At 46.8% G+C, this 20,038-nt stretch overlaps 1 protein-coding gene across 3 annotated transcripts in view; it reads right to left on the reverse strand.

Moving 5' to 3' along the window:
• The window catches only part of CAMK1G (calcium/calmodulin dependent protein kinase IG), a 2,474,997-nt gene extending 2,457,833 nt beyond the window's left edge, over positions 1-17,164 (reverse strand). For 2 of the 3 annotated variants that reach the window (XM_068269763.1, XM_068269760.1), the window contains exon 1: positions 17,140-17,164. In XM_068269763.1, the coding sequence (XP_068125864.1) occupies positions 17,140-17,142 (3 nt within the window). In that variant the 5' untranslated portion in view covers positions 17,143-17,164. The remainder of the gene's footprint in view (positions 1-17,139) is intronic. The other variant, XM_068269762.1, reaches the window with a different exon arrangement.
• Positions 17,165-20,038: the final 2,874 nt, after the last annotated feature.

Here is a 20,038-nt window from a genome sequence, read left to right on the forward strand (position 1 = left end):
TGCATAGCTGTTCAGTGATCCTGCCACAGCATACCTGTTCTGTTCAGTGAGCCCTCAGCCCACTGCATACCTGTACTGTGATCCTGCCACTGCATACCTGTTCAGTGATCCTGCCACAGCATACCTGTTCTGTTCAGTGAGCCCTCAGCCCACTGCATACCTGTACTGTGATACTGCCACTGCATACCTGTTCAGTGATCCTGCCACAGCATACCTGTTCTGTTCAGTGAGCCCTCAGCCCACTGCATACCTGTACTGTGATCCTGCCACTGCATACCTGTTCAGTGATCCTGCCACAGCATACCTGTTCTGTTCAGTGAGCCCCCAGCCCACTGCATACCTGTACTGTGATCCTGCCACTGCATACCTGTTCAGTGATCCTGCCACAGCATACCTGTTCTGTTCAGTGAGCCCTCAGCCCACTGCATACCTGTACTGTGATCCTGCCACTGCATAGCTGTTCAGTGATCCTGCCACAGCATACCTGTTCTGTTCAGTGAGCCCTCAGCCCACTGCATACCTGTACTGTGATCCTGCCACTGCATACCTGTTCAGTGATCCTGCCACTGTATACCTGTTCTGTGAACCCGCCACTGTATACCTGTTCTGTTCAGTGGACCCGCCACTGTATACCTGTTCTGTGAACCCGCCACTGTATACCTGTTCTGTTCAGTGGACCCGCCACTGTATACCTGTTCTGTGAACCCGCCACTGTATACCTGTTCTGTTCAGTGGACCCGCCACTGTATACCTGTTCTGTGAACCCGCCACTGTATACCTGTTCTGTTCAGTGGACCTGCCACTGTATACCTGTTTAGTGAACACGCCACTGCATACCTGTTGTGTTCAGTGAACCTGCCACTGCATACCTGTTCTGTGAACCCGCCACTGTATACCTGTTCTGTTCAGTGGACCCGCCACTGTATACCTGTTCTGTGAACCCGCCACTGTATACCTGTTCTGTTCAGTGGACCTGCCACTGTATACCTGTTTAGTGAACACGCCACTGCATACCTGTTGTGTTCAGTGAACCTGCCACTGCATACCTGTTCTGTGAACCCGCCACTGTATACCTGTTCTGTTCAGTGGACCCGCCACTGTATACCTGTTCTGTTCAGTGGACCTGCCACTGTATACCTGTTCTGTTCAGTGGACCTGCCACTGTATACCTGTTTAGTGAACACGCCACTGCATACCTGTTGTGTTCAGTGAACCCGCCACTGTATACCTGTACTGTTCAGTGAACCCACCGCATCAGTGCGCATACCTGTGCAGTTAAGTGAACCCACCTACCTACGTGAGTGCACGCAGTGTGATATACCACTCCGTGCATACCCGATATGGACAAAACAGGTAGAGGAAGAGGAAGAGGTAGTGGCAGAGGCAGAGGAAGGCCACCCGGCAGGTCTGCGCGAGGTCGTGTAAATGTAATTTCGTGTGGACCTGGCCCACAGTACAGTGCTCGGAAGAAGGCACGTCCCATCACCTCCCAAGATTGTCAGGACGTGGTTGAGTATTTAGCGACACAGAACACCTCATCTTGCTCAGCCACCAGCGCTACTACTAGCACCACTTCCGCTGCATTTGACACTTCGCAAGAATTATTTAGTGGTGGTGAAATCACTGATGCACAGCCATTGTTACAGCCAGATGAATTTTCACCAGCTCATATGTCTGCGTTACGCGACAACACTATGGATGTAACGTGTAAGGAGGATGAAGGACCTACACATTTGGATTTTTCTGAGGCAAGCGAAGCTGGGCAGGATGATTACGATGATGACGATGATAGGGATCCTCTGTATGTTCCCAATAGAGGAGATGAAGAGGGGGACAGTTCAGAGGGGGAGTCAGAGAGTAGTAGGAGGATAGAAGTTGCTGAAAGAAGCTGGGGCAGCTCTTCGTCAGAAACAGCTGGTGGCAGAGTCCGGCACCATGTATCGCCAGATTCGCCACCTATGTACAGCCAGCCAACTTGCCCTTCAGCATCAGCTGCTGAGGTGCCCACATCCCAGGGTGGCTCAGCGGTGTGGAAATTTTTTAATGTGTGTGCCTCAGATCGGACCAAAGCCATCTGTTCGCTCTGCCAACAAAAATTGAGCCGTGGAAAGGCCAACACTCACGTAGGGACAAGTGCCTTACGAAGGCACCTGCAGAAAAGGCACAAACAGCAATGGGATGGCCACCTGAGCAAAAGCAGCAGCAGCACACAAAAGCAAAGTCACCCTCCTTCTCCTCTTCCTCCTTCAGGTGCATCATCTGCTTATGCCGCTCTCTCCCTTGCACCTTCACAGGCACCCTCCTCCACTCCGCCTCTGCCCTTGAGCGGTTCCTGCTCCTCTGCCCACAGCAGCAGTCAGGTGTCCGTGAAGGAAATGTTTGAGCGGAAGAAGCCACTTTTGGCCAGTCACCCCCTTGCCCGGCGTCTGACAGCTGGCGTGGCAGAACTGTTAGCTCGCCAGCTGTTACCATACCGGCTGGTGGACTCTGAGGCCTTCCGTAAATTTGTGGCCATCGGAACACCGCAGTGGAAGATGCCAGGCCGCACTTATTTTTCCAGAAAGGCCATACCCCAACTGCACCGTGAAGTTGAGAGGCAAGTGGTGTCATCTCTTGCGAAGAGCGTTGGGTCAAGGGTACACCTGACCACGGATGCCTGGTCTGCCAAGCACGGGCAGGGCCGCTACATTACCTACACAGCCCATTGGGTGAACCTGGTGGTGAACGATGGCAAGCAGAAAGCGGCGGACCAAATTGTGACACCTCCACGGCTTGCAGGCAGGCCTCCTGCCACCTCCTCTCCTCCTGCTACATGCTCTTCGCTGTCCTCCTCCTCCTCCTTGGCTGAGTGGCAGTTCTCCTCTCCAGCTACACAGCCCCAGCTCCGCAGGGCCTATGCTGCATGCCAGGTACGACGGTGTCACGCCATCTTAGACATGGCTTGTCTCAAAGCGGAGAGTCACACTGGAGCAGCTCTCCTGGCTGCTCTTAAGAAACAGGTGGATGAGTGGCTGACCCCGCACCACCTGGAGATAGGCAACGTGGTGTGCGACAACGGCAGCAATCTGCTTGCCGCTTTGCATATGGGGAAGCTGACACACATACCCTGCATGGCACATGTCATGAATCTGGTGGTTCAAAGATTTGTGGCAAAGTACCCTGGCTTAGCGGATGTCCTGAAGCAGGCCAGGAAGTTCTGTGGGCATTTGAGGCGCTCTTACACAGCCATGGCACGATTTGCAGAAATTCAGCGTAAAAACAACATGCCGGTGAGACGCCTCATTTGCGATAGCCCCACTCGCTGGAACTCGACCCTCCTCATGTTCTCCCGCCTGCTAGAACAGAAGAAAGCCGTCACCCAGTACCTCTACAACTGGAGTAGAACGAAACAGTCTGGGAAGATGGGGATGTTCTGGCCCGACAACTGGACAATGATGAAAAATGCATGCAGGCTCATGCGGCCGTTTGAGGAGGTGACCAACCTGGTGAGCCGCAGTGAGGGCACCATCAGCGACTTAATTCCCTACGCGTACTTCTTGGAGCGTGCTGTGCGTAGAGTGGCGGATGAAGCTGCGAATGAGCGTGACCAGGAACCGTTACGGCAGGAACAGGCATGGGACCAATTTTCATCAGACCCAGCTGTTTCCTCAACACCTGCGGCAGCACAGAGGGGGGAGGAGGAGGAAGAAGAGAGGTCATGTGCAGAAGATGAGTCAGACTCAGAGGATGATGAGCAAGGTGTTTCTTTGGGGGAGGAGGAGGAGGAGGAGGGGACAGCGGCAGGAGAACAACCGCAGCAGGCGTCGCAGGGGGCTTGTGCTGCGCAACCTTCCCGTGGTATTGTTCGCGGCTGGGGGGAGGAGGATGACTTACCTGACGTCACTGAGGAAGAGCAAGAGGAGATGGAGGGTACTGGATCCGACTTTGTGCAGATGTCGTCTTTTATGCTGTCCTGCCTGTTGAGGGACCCCCGTATAAAAAACCTCAAGGGGAATGAGCTGTACTGGGTGGCCACACTACTAGACCCTCGGTACAGGCACAAAGTGGCGGACCTGTTACCAACTCACCGGAAGGTGGAAAGGATGCAGCACATGCAGAACCAGCTGTCAACTATGCTTTACAATGCCTTTAAGGGTGATGTGACGGCACAACGCCAGCAAGGTACCACTGCCACTAATCCTCCTCCCGTGTCCACGCAGTCAAAGACAGGACGCTCCAGCGATCTCATGGTGATGTCGGACATGCGGACGTTCTTTAGTCCAACGCCTCGCCGTAGCCCTTCCGGATCCACCCTCCACCAACGCCTGGAACGGCAGGTAGCCGACTACCTGGCCTTAAGTGTGGATGTAGACACTGCTGTGAACAGCGATGAGGAACCCTTGAACTACTGGGTGCGCAGGCTTGACCTGTGGCCAGAGCTGTCCCAATTTGCCATCCAACTTCTCTCCTGCCCTGCCGCAAGCGTCCTCTCAGAAAGGACCTTCAGCGCAGCTGGAGGCATTGTCACAGAGAAGAGAAGTCGCCTAAGTCACAAAAGTGTTAAGTACCTCACCTTTATAAAAATGAATGAGGCATGGATCCCGGAGGGCTGCTGCCCGCCCCAAGACTAAGTCAGTCCCCGCACATACAGCATCTCTGCCTGCACGCCGTGTGACTGGCTGCCTGGCCTGCCCCAAGAAGACTAAGTCGCTCCCAGTCCCTCCACACAGCATGTCTGCCTGCAGGCCGCTTCACTACCTTCTCCGCCACCACCAACAGGGTCCGGGACTCCAGGCGGATTGCTGAATTTTTTAGGCCGCTGCTAGCAGCGGCCGCTGTAATAATTTTTCGGGTGCGTGTACATGACTGCCTAATTTTTCTGGCTGCACTGCGGGCAGCTGCAACAACAAAAGAAAAGGCATGAACATGCGCCCATTCCCCTTCGTGATCATTACCTTGCCGTGGTGAAGGGGCTTGCGTATCACAATGGAGCAATGACCGGCGCCTAGATGAGTGTCTCGGGGGGCACACCCACGATAATAAGGTCGTTGCCTCATTGTGGTCAGACCAAATTTGATCAGCTGGACAGTCACTGTTCTGTCATTCAGCTACATCAGCCAGGTGACTGACCATATGGGCTGTAAAGCCACCAAAACCTGCACTCTCGCCATGGTGCGCACCAGTCCAGCACGGCCGTCACTACACAAACAGCTGTTTGCGGTGCGTTACACGATGAGTTTGGTGCGTCAGTGTGAAGCAGTACCTTAATTACACTACCTGATTGATGTATACACATGCAAGATGTTTGAAAGCACTTTAGGCCTGTCATTTAACATTCAATGTGATTTCTGCCCTTAAAACGCTGCTTTGCGTCAAATCCAGATTTTTCCCGGGGACTTTTGGCATGTATCCCACTCCGCCATCCCCCCCTCCAGGTGTTAGACCCCTTGAAACATCTTTTCCATCACTTTTGTGGCCAGCATAATTAATTTTTTTTTTCAAAGTTCGCATCCCCATTGAAGTCTATTGCGGTTCGCGAACTTTAACGCGAACCGAACCTTTCGCGAAAGTTCGCGAACCCGGTTCGCGAACCGAAAATCGGAGGTTCGGCCCAACTCTAAGCTTCAGTTTAAGCCTGTCTTGCTGTTGCTTCAGCCCCCAATCGTGTTTCTTGTTCTAAAGATACTTTGCTGGTCTTTGCATCATATATTGGTTCATTGCCAATATATATGCATACCAGCACGTTTATTATTTTCCTTGTATTCGTGTTACGTTGATACATCAGTGTCGCTGATGTATACGTACACGAACTGTTTATATCCTGTGTGCAGTTAGTCAGCTTTCCAGCACGTTTTGGTAGGTTGCGCGTATCGTGATCACCCGTGCTGAGTTAGTTACCTTGCTCCTGGTTCTGTTTGTGGATTGCGTTCATCTCTGCGAAGAGATAACGAATCCTTCTGAATCCTGTTCTGTTACCGTTTGTGGATTGCGTTCATCTCTGCAAAGAGATAACGAATCCTTCTGAATCCTGTTCTGTTACCGTTTGTGGATTGCGTTCATCTCTGCGAAGAGATAGCGAATCCTTCTGAGTCCTGTTTCCTGTATTACTCCTGTCCTAGTCAGAGTTTCTGCTTATGTCATATATCGGTTCATTGCCGATATATACATATGTTAGTCAGACGTTTCAAATAGTTTCATTGATAGCTGTAATTGTAATACGCTAGGAAAACATACTTGTTGTATATTTATCTGTGTTACGTTCATCTATCTCGATCCTGCTATTTCCTGACTATCCTGTCCTGTCTTTGTGAGGCACGCCATCGCTGCAACGCATTGGCTGCCTCATTCCAGTCTGTCTTGTTTTGGACGCTTGCTGTCACTAAGTAGCTGCTAGCCAGCAAGCGTTCATTCTGTCCACCTGTCCTGATCTCCTCAGTTCCGGTTTATGCGCTCAGCGCTACTTTGCGCTGAGACGTTATAGCGAAAATATTGTTTGTGGCTGTCGGATCTGCACCGGCTCTGTGCGCCACAATCTCCTATTGGAGTCTGTCCTCCCCTCCACTATACTAGGGATAGCCTGTTTCCTTGTGCTAGTGTGTGTACCTCCTTCACGTCAGCTCATGCGTTGCATGCTGACTGTGGAGAATACACCATCAAGCCTTACACGTGGGAAAATTAAACGCCCGCCGACTCAGCTCATCCAGTAACGCCGCTGTGTATTGCTCAGGCGCTGGTGGGCGGATTTGCATAATTGGGTGCACCAGGTGCTAGCCTAGGTGAGGGTGACAGGTGAAGGCAGGTGAGGAGAGACAGCGGGAGCCGGCAGTCATGCATCCCAAAGGACACATTCTCTGCTATGTGGGGGGTGGCGGAGATCTTCAATCAACTTAATTGTAGATCGCAAGATAAAAGGATAGTGTATTCGTGGGATCATTTACCGAGGATATTGGCGTGGGAATTTTTTAAAAAAGGTACAGGTAAGTATTTCTGGTTAATTAGGAACATTAAAGGATTTTTTTGTTGTTGTGTTTTTATTTCATTTAACCCTTCCTGTGGAAATGGGTAACTCATTTCTCCTGGGAGGGGGTCGGGCATCTTGGGTCCCCTTCTTAAAGGGGACTCCCAGATGCCACCATTAACCCCCCAGGGAGTCGTCGCCCCACCTCCTCCTGGGGGCTGACCCTCTCCCCCGGAGCCCCCCCATTATTATTATTATTAATTTATTTATAAAGCGCCAACATATTCCGTGGCACTGTACAATGTAAGAAAACATACAAGGGATACATAATGATACAGACAATGATATACATCAAATATGAACACTGATACAAGATACAGCACTGCTGATTACAATTTGATTTAACATGATGACTAAAATGTATAAATGTCTAACAGCGTGCAAGCAATTAAATTAATAACATTTCATGTACAATACCTATGTGGTATAGGCGCTCCTCTTATTGAAAACTTAAACTGTTGACACTCTAGAATAAATACTGATGTAACTCCACCCTAGTGGATCGCTGAGTACGCTGGGGGTATCACCTCCCTGAATAGTTGTTTTGTTGTAAGCGTACAGCGCTCCCACTATGTGGCACAAAATATAATGTGACTGATTACACTTTAATGCATCATTACCACCTAGTGGTATAACTATTGAAGTCCTTTTGATATAGACTATTTACAGTCCTATTCAAACAGTGTCCTCTGGTACACACAGCAGTTCTACACAGTCCACAGGTTTCTCATATGAATTCAATTGTAACAATCATTCATCCCACGTCCCATCTAGGTAGAGCAAAGCCAATGTCCAATAATATACTCTCACCGATGTCCAGAGGCTGATATTTATAATCATCAGCAACCACGCTTCATTACTAATCCACACAGCAGTATTCTCCGGCGGCTTCCCCCTATATATATCTCAAACAGACAAAGGAAGGGACATAGCGTAATCCTGCTAGAGACAGTTTGCCATCCAATTCCCTCCACCAGTGCAGTCTATATGACAAAAAGGCACCCTGCATGTGTGTGCTTCCAGCATGCACCCCACACCGCTATTAATATAAACGCTCACCAGATTCTTAGGCTGCCCATTACAGACCAGCAACTGCGTTTCAGGTGTCATACATCAATGGATTTCCACCAAGCCAATTGCTCCTTAAAAGACTCAGAAAATAGATTCCATAGCGTAATACAGTTTAATAAAAAAAGTTAAAACATAAGATACACTCACAATTGTAAAAAAAGATATGCGCATATCATACTAGGACGTCCTCATCCGCTCTCTTGCATCTGCGTCTCCACTGTCGTCGCGCCTGAGGCCACGCCCTACCGGTTTCGTCAGTGATGACTCATCAGGGGCTTACCCAGGCGCCGACAGCGAGACGCTAAAAACCTAACTGTATGCAAATTACTTCCTGCTTCTCGGCGCTCCTGACCCCCATTTGCCAGTATCTTACGCCGGACTTCTGAATATATTAAAATACATTAAAACCATGATATATCTGTGCCAACAAGCCTCACCAAGATCCTGGATGAAAGCACAAATATATTTCAGCATTTTTCTTACCGTGGGCAGTGTCACTCCCACCATTACCCGCGCGTGTAGTGTCGATACAATACATCCTAGACAGGTAATGACCCCTCCCCGTCCTGACTTCCTATATCGCACACCACACTTCCCCCATTATACCACTTGATGTATTCCATAATAATCTGTAGGTGCATTAGCTACACATTAGGATCTGAGTCTGTAGCGCATGCCCAGGTATGGCAGTAACCCCACTGAGTAATTAATGATCCAGAATTAATACAGATAAAATTAGGCCAAATTATGCCTCGCAGAAACACCCAATTAATTCATATGCCTTAACGTGAGAATGAGCCACATACCCAACACCCGTTCTGTACTAACTATATCAAACTCATACTAGCTCCAGGTAACCCCCATCTTAAATTACTATGAAATCCCCCAATTATTATGCCTATCTAAACTAAATTCACCGTTAACTGAATCACATATCCAGTGTTAGCTACATCAAATCCGTCCACATATAAACAGTATTACACTATCCTACCTATAGATCCGCAACATAATATTATCATTAATGCTGTGCATGAGATTTGCGACATATATCAGTGCCAAGTGTGAACATGCTTGACATGTAATTTAAATATTACGGTGATTCACCCCCTCCACCCCATCAATTTTATTTTGTCATGGCCTTATAGCATAAATAGATGTCACAGGTCCCAACACAAGTGCCATTGTATAATCTATTTAACCTATGCCTTTCTCTGGACGTATGAAGCAAATTGCCTAATTTCTAACACCCCTTAATGTGTGTTGTGCTTATTATCCCTACCCCAGAACTTATATATATTATCCATCAGGTGATAGGTGTATTACTATACTTCCTATCCTATATCTATAAATGCCTCAATCATCTGCAATAAAACAATTGAGGTCAAGCTCCACATTCAAACCTCCCGGTTTCATGGTGTGCATTTGGAAAATCCATTTCGTCTCCATTTTTGAAATTTCACGGACTTTATGGCATCCTCGCCATCTAGTGGTAAGTTTCTGTAAGGCACTGAAATGCATCAAACCTGCATCAAAGCCATGTCTCTCTGCAAAATGTCTAGAGACACTATGGTTTTTGAAGCCTTTAGTGATGTTCTTTACATGCTCATTGATTCGTGACTTTAGCTTCCTTTTCGTCCTTCCAATATATTGGAAGCCACACGGGCACCATATCAAGTAAACTACATGAGTGCTCCCACATGTGATGAATTCACGAATAGGGAAGCTTTCACCTGTCACATGTGATACATTCGCAGTCCTCCTGCAGGTTTTTGCCACCAAACACGGGTTGCATTGTCTGCAAGGGAAAAAACCTTTCTGTCCGCATATGTCAGTTCTGTTTGTGACTGCGGGTTCTTCAATACAGGTCTTAACTAGGCTTCTTTGTAGGTTATTGGCCCGCCTGTATATAAACTACGGTTTGGTGGGTATTTTTACTTTTAGGACTGGGTCGTTTCTCAAAAGTCCCCAATATCTTTTAATGATCTGCTCCACCTCCTTATGCTGCATGTTATATTCCAGGCACACTGCAAAATCAAATTCCCCAGTATTCGGGCCTTTATTTTTATCCCTCAATATTTCCTCTCTGTCGAGGGCCTTGATTTTTTGAATCTCTTGTCTCAATGGGGTTTCTTGATACCCCTTCTTTACAAATCTTTGGAGGAGCATTTCTGCTTGATCCTCATAATCAGAGATATTGGTACAGTTTCTCCTCACCCTCGTGAATTGGCCTCTGGGTATTCCTTTTAGCCAGTTGTTGTGATGGCAGCTCTTGATTGGAATGTACGCGTTCCTATCCGTTTTTTTGAAAAAAGTTCGGGTACCCAGCCTGTCCCTATCTCTATAGACGACCACATCCAGGAAATCGATCTGTTGTTTATCCCATTTGGCTGTCAGAACAATCCCTTTGTTGTTATCATTTAGCCATTCTATATACTCCTTAAGGTGTAATTCACTACCTCTCCACACCCATACCAGATCGTCTATATATCTTCGCCATGATATCACACGGTTACTTTGTGGGCAGGCTAGGATCCCCACTTCCCAATCGTCCATAAATATATTTGCCACACTGGGTGCATATTTTGCCCCCATTGCGCATCCAAGGGTCTGCAGATAGAATTGGTTCCCGTACCAGAAGTAATTGTGGGTGAGTGAGAACTGTAACAGTTGTGTGATGAAATGAATTTGTTCTTGTTTGAGTTCAGTATATACATTGAGTGCCTGTGCCACAGTCCTGAGGGCATCAGCATGGGGGATGATTGTATACAGTGCAGAAACATCTGCTGTTACCAATAAGTCATCCTCCACAATTCTCATGGATTCCAGGGTTTGCAAGAACTGTTTCGTATCTTTAAGAAGCAACGGTAGTTGTTTAACTACGGGTTGCAGGAAGGAGTCTATATATTCTCCTACTCGTTGATTTAGTGACCCAATTCCACTTATAATGGGTCTGCCGGGAGGTCGTTCTAGGTCTTTGTGAATTTTCGGATTATGATACATTACTGGGATCCTCGGGGCATCGATCATTAGGTATTTAAATTCTGTATCATTTAATATATTCTGATCTAGGCCCTCCCTCAGGAGTTGCCTCAGTTCATTCATGTATTGTTTAGTTGGATCACCTTTAAGTTTTCTATAAGTGGATTGGTCACTAAGGATTTTCTCCATTTCATTTTTGTACTGATCGACATGCATTACCACAATGCCTCCTCCCTTATCTGCTGGTCTCACCAGTACATCCTTATTCCTGCTTAATTCTTTAATTGCTTTAAATTCATTCCCATAGTGTCGAACTTCTATTTTTTCCAGGTCTCTCAAAACCATGTTTTTAAAAATTTGAATGGTACCATCTTTTGTGGCATCTTGGGGGTTGAATGTGGATCTATTTTTTAACTTGGTATGGGTGAAGTCCCCCACCGGCATACCTTCATTAGCTTTGTTACTGGGGCCTTGTTTAGATAAAAAGTACTTTTTGATGTTTAATTTCCTGACATATTTATTAACATCAATGAAGGTGCTAAATTTATTCAGTCCTTGTTGGGGGGCATATTTCAATCCTTTGTCTAATACCTTTAATTCAATGTCGGAGAGAGGTACTCCACTGATATTGAAGATACCTTCCCCTTTCGTTATCTCCTTCTTTTTATTATCTCTTCCTCCTCTTCTACCTCTTCTATTCCTCTTTTCCTTATACCTCTTTGGTTGTATTCCATATCTCCCCAATCCACTTGAGGTGATTGTCCCCCTAAAAAATTGTGGTGTACAGTCTCTGCGGTTTGCCGTTCTAATGGCTCGTAGCGGTTATAGGTAGGTAAGGATTCCTGTCTTTTGTCTCTGAATGTGTGATGATACACCTGCTCTCATTCATTATATCTTCTTTGGGGTTCTGGACGGGGCGGGTCAGGCCCCCTATATCCTTCTCCCCTATCATATTGTAACTGATTTCTAACTTGATATTTGGGTTGTTGCCAATTGGCCTCGTGTGCTCTTTTGTTTACAGGGGGCAGTCTCACCCTTGGGGATTGTGGGTAATATTGATTGTATTTGAATCCCCTATTTTGAATTTTCTCCTCCACCCTTTGTATAATGGAGGTCTGTTGCACACTTTCCTCATTGCTATTACCACCTTGCTTATTCACATCCTGTGCATTTGTATCCTTATCCTGTGCTCTTTTCCTTTTGGTTTGTTCTACCTGCCATTTGTAGGCTTTTTTACTTTTATAATCCTGCCACTCATTTTGGAATCTTTTGATCTTAATCTCGCTAACTTCCTTTTCATTCTTTTGTACTATCTTGGTGAGCACTCCTGCATTCTCAGAGAAGTAATTACTTCGCAGGAAGTAATTTGCATACAGTTAGGTTTTTAGCGTCTCGCTGTCGGCGCCTGGGTAAGCCCCTGATGAGTCATCACTGACGAAACCGGTAGGGCGTGGCCTCAGGCGCGACGACAGTGGAGACGCAGATGCAAGAGAGCGGATGAGGACGTCCTAGTATGATATGCGCATATCTTTTTTTACAATTGTGAGTGTATCTTATGTTTTAACTTTTTTTATTAAACTGTATTACGCTATGGAATCTATTTTCTGAGTCTTTTAAGGAGCAATTGGCTTGGTGGAAATCCATTGATGTATGACACCTGAAACGCAGTTGCTGGTCTGTAATGGGCAGCCTAAGAATCTGGTGAGCGTTTATATTAATAGCGGTGTGGGGTGCATGCTGGAAGCACACACACGCAGGGTGCCTTTTTGTCATATAGACTGCACTGGTGGAGGGAATTGGATGGCAAACTGTCTCTAGCAGGATTACGCTATGTCCCTTCCTTTGTCTGTTTGAGATATATATAGGGGGAAGCCGCCGGAGAATACTGCTGTGTGGATTAGTAATGAAGCGTGGTTGCTGATGATTATAAATATCAGCCTCTGGACATCGGTGAGAGTATATTATTGGACATTGGCTTTGCTCTACCTAGATGGGACGTGAGATGAATGATTGTTACAATTGAATTCATATGAGAAACCTGTGGACTGTGTAGAACTGCTGTGTGTACCAGAGGACACTGTTTGAATAGGACTGTAAATAGTCTATATCAAAAGGACTTCAATAGTTATACCACTAGGTGGTAATGATGCATTAAAGTGTAATCAGTCACATTATATTTTGTGCCACATAGTGGGAGCGCTGTACGCTTACAACAAAACAAATAATAACATTTCATGACACAAAAGGGTGAGAGCCCTGCCCTTGCGAGCTTGCAATCTAAAGGAATGGGGTGGAAACAAGAGGTGGGAAAGTATACAGTATATGTGCCGGCAGTGCGTAATTAGGTTATTTAGTGGGTGCATGGCCTAAGCTAGAGAATATGCTTGTCGGAAAAGGTGGGTTTTGAGGGAGCGTTTAAAGATTTCAAAGGTGGGAGAGTGGCGGATGTGTTGTGGAAGGGCATTCCAGAGGAGGGGTGAGGCACGTGAGAAGTCTTGTACACGTGAATGTGAGGAGGTAATTGTAGCGGAGGATAGAAGAAGTTCGCGTGCAGATCTGAGATTGCGGTTGGGTTGGTATCTGGAGACTAGTGAGGAGATGTACAGGGGAAAGAGATTGTGGAGAGCTTTGTAGGTTAGGGTTAAGAGTTTGAACTGAATCCTCTCATTAATTGGTAGCCAGTGAAGAGCTTGACAGAGAGGGTCAGCAGAGGAAGAGCGAGAGGAGAGATGAATGAGTCGAGCAGCAGAGTTCAGTACAGAATTGAGCGGTGCTAGTCGGTTAGTTTGAAGTCCACCAAGCAATATATTGCAATAGTCCAATCGAGATATAATAAGAGCATGTACTAACATTTTGGTTGTGTCATGGGAGAGAAAAGGTCGGATACGTGCTATGTTTTTCAGTTGGAAATGGCAGGAGCTGGTTAGGGAGTTAATGTGAGGAGTAAATGAGAGAGAAGAATCAAATATTACCCCCAAGCACCGTGCTTTGGGAACTGATGTTATAGACGTGTTGTTAACATTTATTGTAATATCAGGCAAAGGGGTGGACAGGGATGGTGGAAAACTATTAGTTCAGTTATATTCATATTAAGTTTTAAGAAGCGAGAGGACATGAAAGAGGAAATAGTGGACAGGCAGTCGGGAACCCGTGTGAGGAGGGAGTTAAGGTCTGGGGCTGGGAGGTACAGTTGTGTATCATCTGCATATAGGTGGTATTGGAAACCAAATGAGCTGATTAAGTTACCAAGACCGTGCATGTAGATGGAGAAGAGGAGGGGACCGAGGACATAGCCTTAAGGCACCACTACAGACAGAGGATGTGAAGAGGAGGCCTGATCTGAATAAGAAACAGTGAAAGACCTTCCAGAGAGGTAGGAAGATATCCAGGAGAGAGTGAGGTCCTTTATTCCTATAGATGAAAGGATCTGTAGGAGTAGAGTGTGGTCGACAGTGTCGAATGCTGATGACAGATCTAGAAGGATGAGTATGGAATAATAGCCTTTGGATTTAGCTGTGAGGAGATCATTAGCTACTTTGGTGAGGGCTGTTTCTGTGGAGTGGTTTGGTCGGAAGCCAGGCTGGAACTGATCAAGCAAGGAATTTGCAGATAAATACTGACTTAGTTCAGCATGAATGTGGCGTTCAAGTAATTTAGATGCAAATGGGAGAAGTGACACTGGGCGGTAGTTAGCAAGTTCGGTGGGGTCTAGAGATGGTTTTTTAAATAGTGGTGTTACAACAGCCCTCTTGAGTGAGGATGGAAAAATTCCAGTGGAGAGGGATAGGTTAAACAGCGATGTTAGGGCAGGGATGAGGGATGTGGATAGCTGTGGAATGAGATGTGATGGGATAGGATCCAAAGAACAGGTGGTTAGATGGGCTTTGGAGATAAGGGAAGATAGCAAATGTTTGGGGAGTGGAGAAAAACTGGAAAGAGAGCAGTCAACAAGAGGAGTGGAGATGGAGTTTGATGTCTGCGTGGAGAACACACTACGGATTTTTGCAATTTTATCTGTAAAGTATGTTGCAAATTCTTCAGCTGATAAGCATAAAGAAGGAGGAGGAGGGGGTGGACGGAGAAGGGAGTTGAAAGTACTGAACAGACGCTTTGGATTTTGCAAGTGGGAGGATATGAGGGAGGAGAAGTATGATTGTTTTGCAGAAGAGAGAGCGGTTTGAAACTTGGTCAACTCTTTTTTATAAGTAATGAAATCCTCATTAGTATTAGTTTCTCTCCAACGACGTTCAGCTACCCTAGAGCACCCCTTTAGCTGTTTAGTAGCTTTGGTCAGCCAGGGTTTGCAACTGACATGGTGTGGGCGGACATTGGTGAGGGGTGCGATTGCATCCATGACCTGCGTGATCGAGCTGTAATAGTGTGCAGCTGCTGAGTCAGGGTCAGTGAATGGTTGTGTGAGGAGAGGTGCCAAGGCTACAGAGACAGATTGCATGTCTATGTTGCGGTAGTTCCTGCGTGTATATGAGCGTGCTTGAGGCAGGGTGGTAGGAAGAGAGGAGGAGAGAGAGAAGTTTAGTAAGTTATGATCAGAGAGCGGGAGAGGAGTATTAGTGAAATCAGTGATAGAACAGAGACGAGTGAATATGAGGTCAAGGGTATGACCATTAGAGTGAGTTGGAGCAGTGGACCACTGAGACAGGCCGTAGGAGGAAGTAAGTGACAGAAGTTTAGTGGCGGCAGAATTGTTGGTGTCAACATGAATGTTAAAGTCGCCCATCATGATGGTAGGGATATCGGAGGACAGGAACTGGAGGAGCCATGCAGAGAAGTGATCTAGGAAGAAGGAAGCAGGGCCAGGAGGGCGGTAGATTATTGCGATCTGGAGGTTAGAGGGAGAGTATAGACGGATTGCATGGACTTCAAAGGAAGGTAGAGAAAGAGAAGGAATCGGGGTGAGTGGCTTGAAGGAGCATCTATCAGAGAAAAGAATGCCCACACCACCGCCATGTTTATTCCCACTTCTAGGCGTGTGACTAAAGTGGAATCCCCCATAAGAGAGGGCGGAAGGTGAGACCGTGTCAGAAGGCATCAGCCATGTTTCTGTGACCCCAAAGAAGGTGAAGGCGTTGGAATTGAAAAGGTCATGGATGAAAGGAAGTTTGTTGCAGACTGAGCGGGCATTCTAGAGAGCAGCAGAGATAGGGGGGAGGAGGGGGGAGAAGAGGAATATTAATAAGGTTGTGACAGTTTCGGTGTGCATGTGGTTGGCTGTTTGCAGTGCGATTAGTGTGCAAGAGTAAGGATCGAGCCGGCAGAGAGGGTCCGGGGTTTGGTGAAATGTCACCTGCAGCAAGGAGTAGTAGGAGGCAGAGAGAGCGGAGGATAGGGTGGGATTTAGATTTATGGGTAGTTGAAGCATGAAATGTATAGCGCGGTTGTATGAATAAGAAAGTTTCGTGAGAATCAACCTGTGGAGATGATAAAAGAGAGGGAGAAATGTAGAGAGTGTTGCTGACAGCAGGAGGATGCAGTGAGTGTACAGATTTGAGAATAGCAGGGGAAAGCAGGCAAATCAAGAAGAGCAGAGACAACATTATTGCACTAACCGTGAATCAGATTGCTAAAGTCTTGTGTCTGTTCCTTCTGGTCTCTTCTGGCTTAATTTTGGTCTAATTTGATCGTTTTCTTTGTACTTAGAAACCGGTGTACTTTGAAATACCAGTGCATAAATTGACCAAGGTCTAATCGACTTAGAGTTGCATTTATATAGTAAGCCTGATAAGCCTATGCTTAGCAGGCCTGATTGTAGACTGACTGATGCAGGTGAGGGACTGAGCTCAGCCTGTAGCAGATCACAGTACAAACTCAGATAATTAAGCAGGAAGCTGCTCAATTGTCTATAGGTGTTGGGGCCAAATTAACATGGAGCCAGAGGAGAGCAGACTAATTCATGGAATATACAAAGCCAGTCACTTAGCTATAGTAAAATGCAAAGTATTACAGCACTTCAGAATATTCACAGATTGCAGTAAAAACGAAAGTTCACAGAAGCGCAGATCATACCATAAGTTAGATTGCGTTCACAGAAGGATTGCAGTAAAAACAAAAGTTCACAGAAGTGCAGATCATACCATAAGAGTTAGATTGCGTTCACAGAAGGAATGCAGTAAAAACGAAAGTTCACAGAAGCGCAGATCATACCATAAGAGTTCGATTGCGTTCACAGAAGGAATGCAGTAAAAACGAAAGTTCACAGAAGCGCAGATCATACCTGAAACACAAAAACATGATGTCAGTCCAGAGAAGTAGATTGAGGGTAGAGGAGCATGATGAAGGTCTTAATTCTGGTCTAATTCGGTCGTTCTCTTTGTACTTAGAAACTGGTGTACTTAGAAACTGGTGTACTTTAAAATACCGGTGCATAAATCGACCAAGGTCTAATCGACTTAGAGTTGCATTGATATAGTAAGCCTGATAAGCTTATGCTTAGCAGGCCTGATTGTAGACTGACTGATGCAGGTGAGGGACTGACCCCATACCATGGACCATGCAGGCTGGTATAGCTCAGGGTGCGAAGCCCCACGTGGCCAGGGCTCCGCATTCTGGCTATCCCAGCCTGCATGGGGAGAAGGGGTTACAGAGAGCTCAGTGGGGGGAACCCCACCTCATTTTTTTTTCAGATTTCCCACACTCCGAAAATAAAAATAATTAAAAAAAATATGTTTTTAAAAAATATTGTTTCCTGCTATATTTTTAACATATCCTGCAAATTTGGTGTTGCTAGGATGTAAGGGGCCTTTGCTATTATCTGCTAAAGTCGACGGGTGATAACCAACCAGCGTTATAGGGTTGCAAAAGTGCTGAATTTTGCCATTGGCTTTCATTGGGCTCCCTATTTCACTTTCAAAAATCTCAAATCTTTTCAAAGGACGATGGCTCAGCAGTAGCAAATTTTCTAGCATTGTAGGGACTTTTAGTAGGGTCAGGACTGGTGAGTTTGGGGCCCCTAGGCCAAAAAGGTCATAGCCTAGGGTCACAAAAGCTTGTTTTTTTGGCAATGATGCCGGTGATGAATGTAAATACCCACCATGGCTGTTAGCAAAGTCTGAAGCTCACGACATGTCGCATGCAGGTAGAAAGTATATTGTTGTACTTGCTCTCCAACGTTGGGTTCCCTACATCTCTGCAAACCAGAGTTATGGAGGTGCAAAAGTGCTAAAATCTCCCATAGGTTTTCATTAGGGCCTAGGTTTTGAGGGTACAAAAGCGCAGGTTTCTGCCAAATGGTACGGCTGAGCGGCCCCAAATTTTCAGGCTTTGCACAGAGTTTAAGGGGGCTTGGGGCTGGTGAGTTTCATCAGAGTACCATTTCCACAAAGGGTTAAATGAAATAAAAACACAACAACGAAAAAAAACCTTTAAAGAGACTCTGTAACATTAAAAAGATCCCCTGGGGGGTACTCACCTCGGGTGGGGGAAGCCTCCGGATCCTAATGAGGCTTCCCACGCCGTCCTGCGTCCCACGGGGGTCTCGCTGCAGCCCTCCGAACAGCCGGCGACTGTGCCGACTGTCAGTTCAATATTTACCTTTGCTGGCTCCAGCGGGGGCGCTGTGGTGACTTTCTGCACGGAAATAGACGGAAATACCCGATCTCAAGTTTCCGGCGCCTGCGCAGTAGAGCGGACCCGACGGTGATCGGGTATTTCCGCCTACTTCGGCGCCGAGAGGCATCAGAGCGCCTGCGCAGGAGCCAGAAAGGTAAATATTGCGTCACGGCTGTACGGAGGGCTACAGCGAGACCCCCGAGGGACGCAGGACGGCGTGGGAAGCCTCATTAGGATCCTGAGGCTTCCCCCACCCGAGGTGAGTACCCCCCCAGGGGCCGTTTTGTCGTTACAGTTCCTCTTTAATGTTCTTAATTAACCAGAAATACTTACCTGTACCTTTAAAAAAAAATTCACACGCCAATATCCTAAGTAAATGATCCCACGAATACAGTATCCTCTAATCCTGCGATCTTCAATTAAGTTGATTGAAGATCTCCACCGCCCCCCACATAGCAGAGAATGCGTCCTTTGGGATGCATAGCTGCCAGCTCCCGCTGTCTCTCCCCACCTGCCTTCACCTGTCACCCTCACTTAGGCTAGCACCTGGTGCACCCATGAAAATTCGCGCGAGTTTCTTCTTATCATGCCTAAACTGAGCTTAGGCGTGATAAAGGGCTTTTCACTGGCGTGCAAACACTTTGCACACTTTGCACCGCTTTGTGAATCAGGCCCAATGGGCCTGATTCACAAAGTGGTGATAACTCAGTTATCACGCCTAAAAGACTTTAGGCCCGATAACCTTTGCACTAGCAAAGTTATCACCGCTTTGTGCTATAATTCGCGCAAAGTCCCATAGGGTTTAATGGGCCCTTCGCGCGAAGCACGGTGCGCTGCGCGCGTAGCGCGGTGTGCTGCTCGCGCAAAACTTTGCGCGCGGGAGTTTGCGCAAATTCCTTCATATCACGCCTAAACTAAATTTAGGCGTGATAAAGGGCTTTTCACAGTCGTGCAAAGTGTTTGCACCGCTTTGTGAATCAGGCCCAATGTGTGCAACATTTCAGCAGAAAATAATGCAATGTTGGTAACATTTCAGCAGAAAATCATGCAATGTGGGCCACATTTCACCAGAAAACAAACGCAGTGGGCCGCATTTCACCAGAAAACAAACGCAGCGGGCAGCATTTCACCAGAAAACAAAACGCAGTGGGCCACATTTCATCAGAAAACAAATGCAGTGGACCACATTTCACCAGAAAATAACCGCAGTGGGCCACATTTCACCAGAAAATAAACGCAGTGGGCCACATTTCACCAGAACACAAACGCAGCGGGCAGCATTTCACCAGAAAACAAACGCAGCGGGCCACATTTCACCAGAAAACAAACGCAGCGGGCAGCATTTCACCAGAAAACAAACGCAGCGGGTAGCATTTCACCAGAAAACAAACGCAGCGGGTAGCATTTCACCAGAAAACAAATGCA

The sequence above is a fragment of the Hyperolius riggenbachi genome, chromosome 2, assembly GCF_040937935.1.
Source record: "Hyperolius riggenbachi isolate aHypRig1 chromosome 2, aHypRig1.pri, whole genome shotgun sequence".
NCBI classification, from domain to species: domain Eukaryota; kingdom Metazoa; phylum Chordata; class Amphibia; order Anura; family Hyperoliidae; genus Hyperolius; species Hyperolius riggenbachi.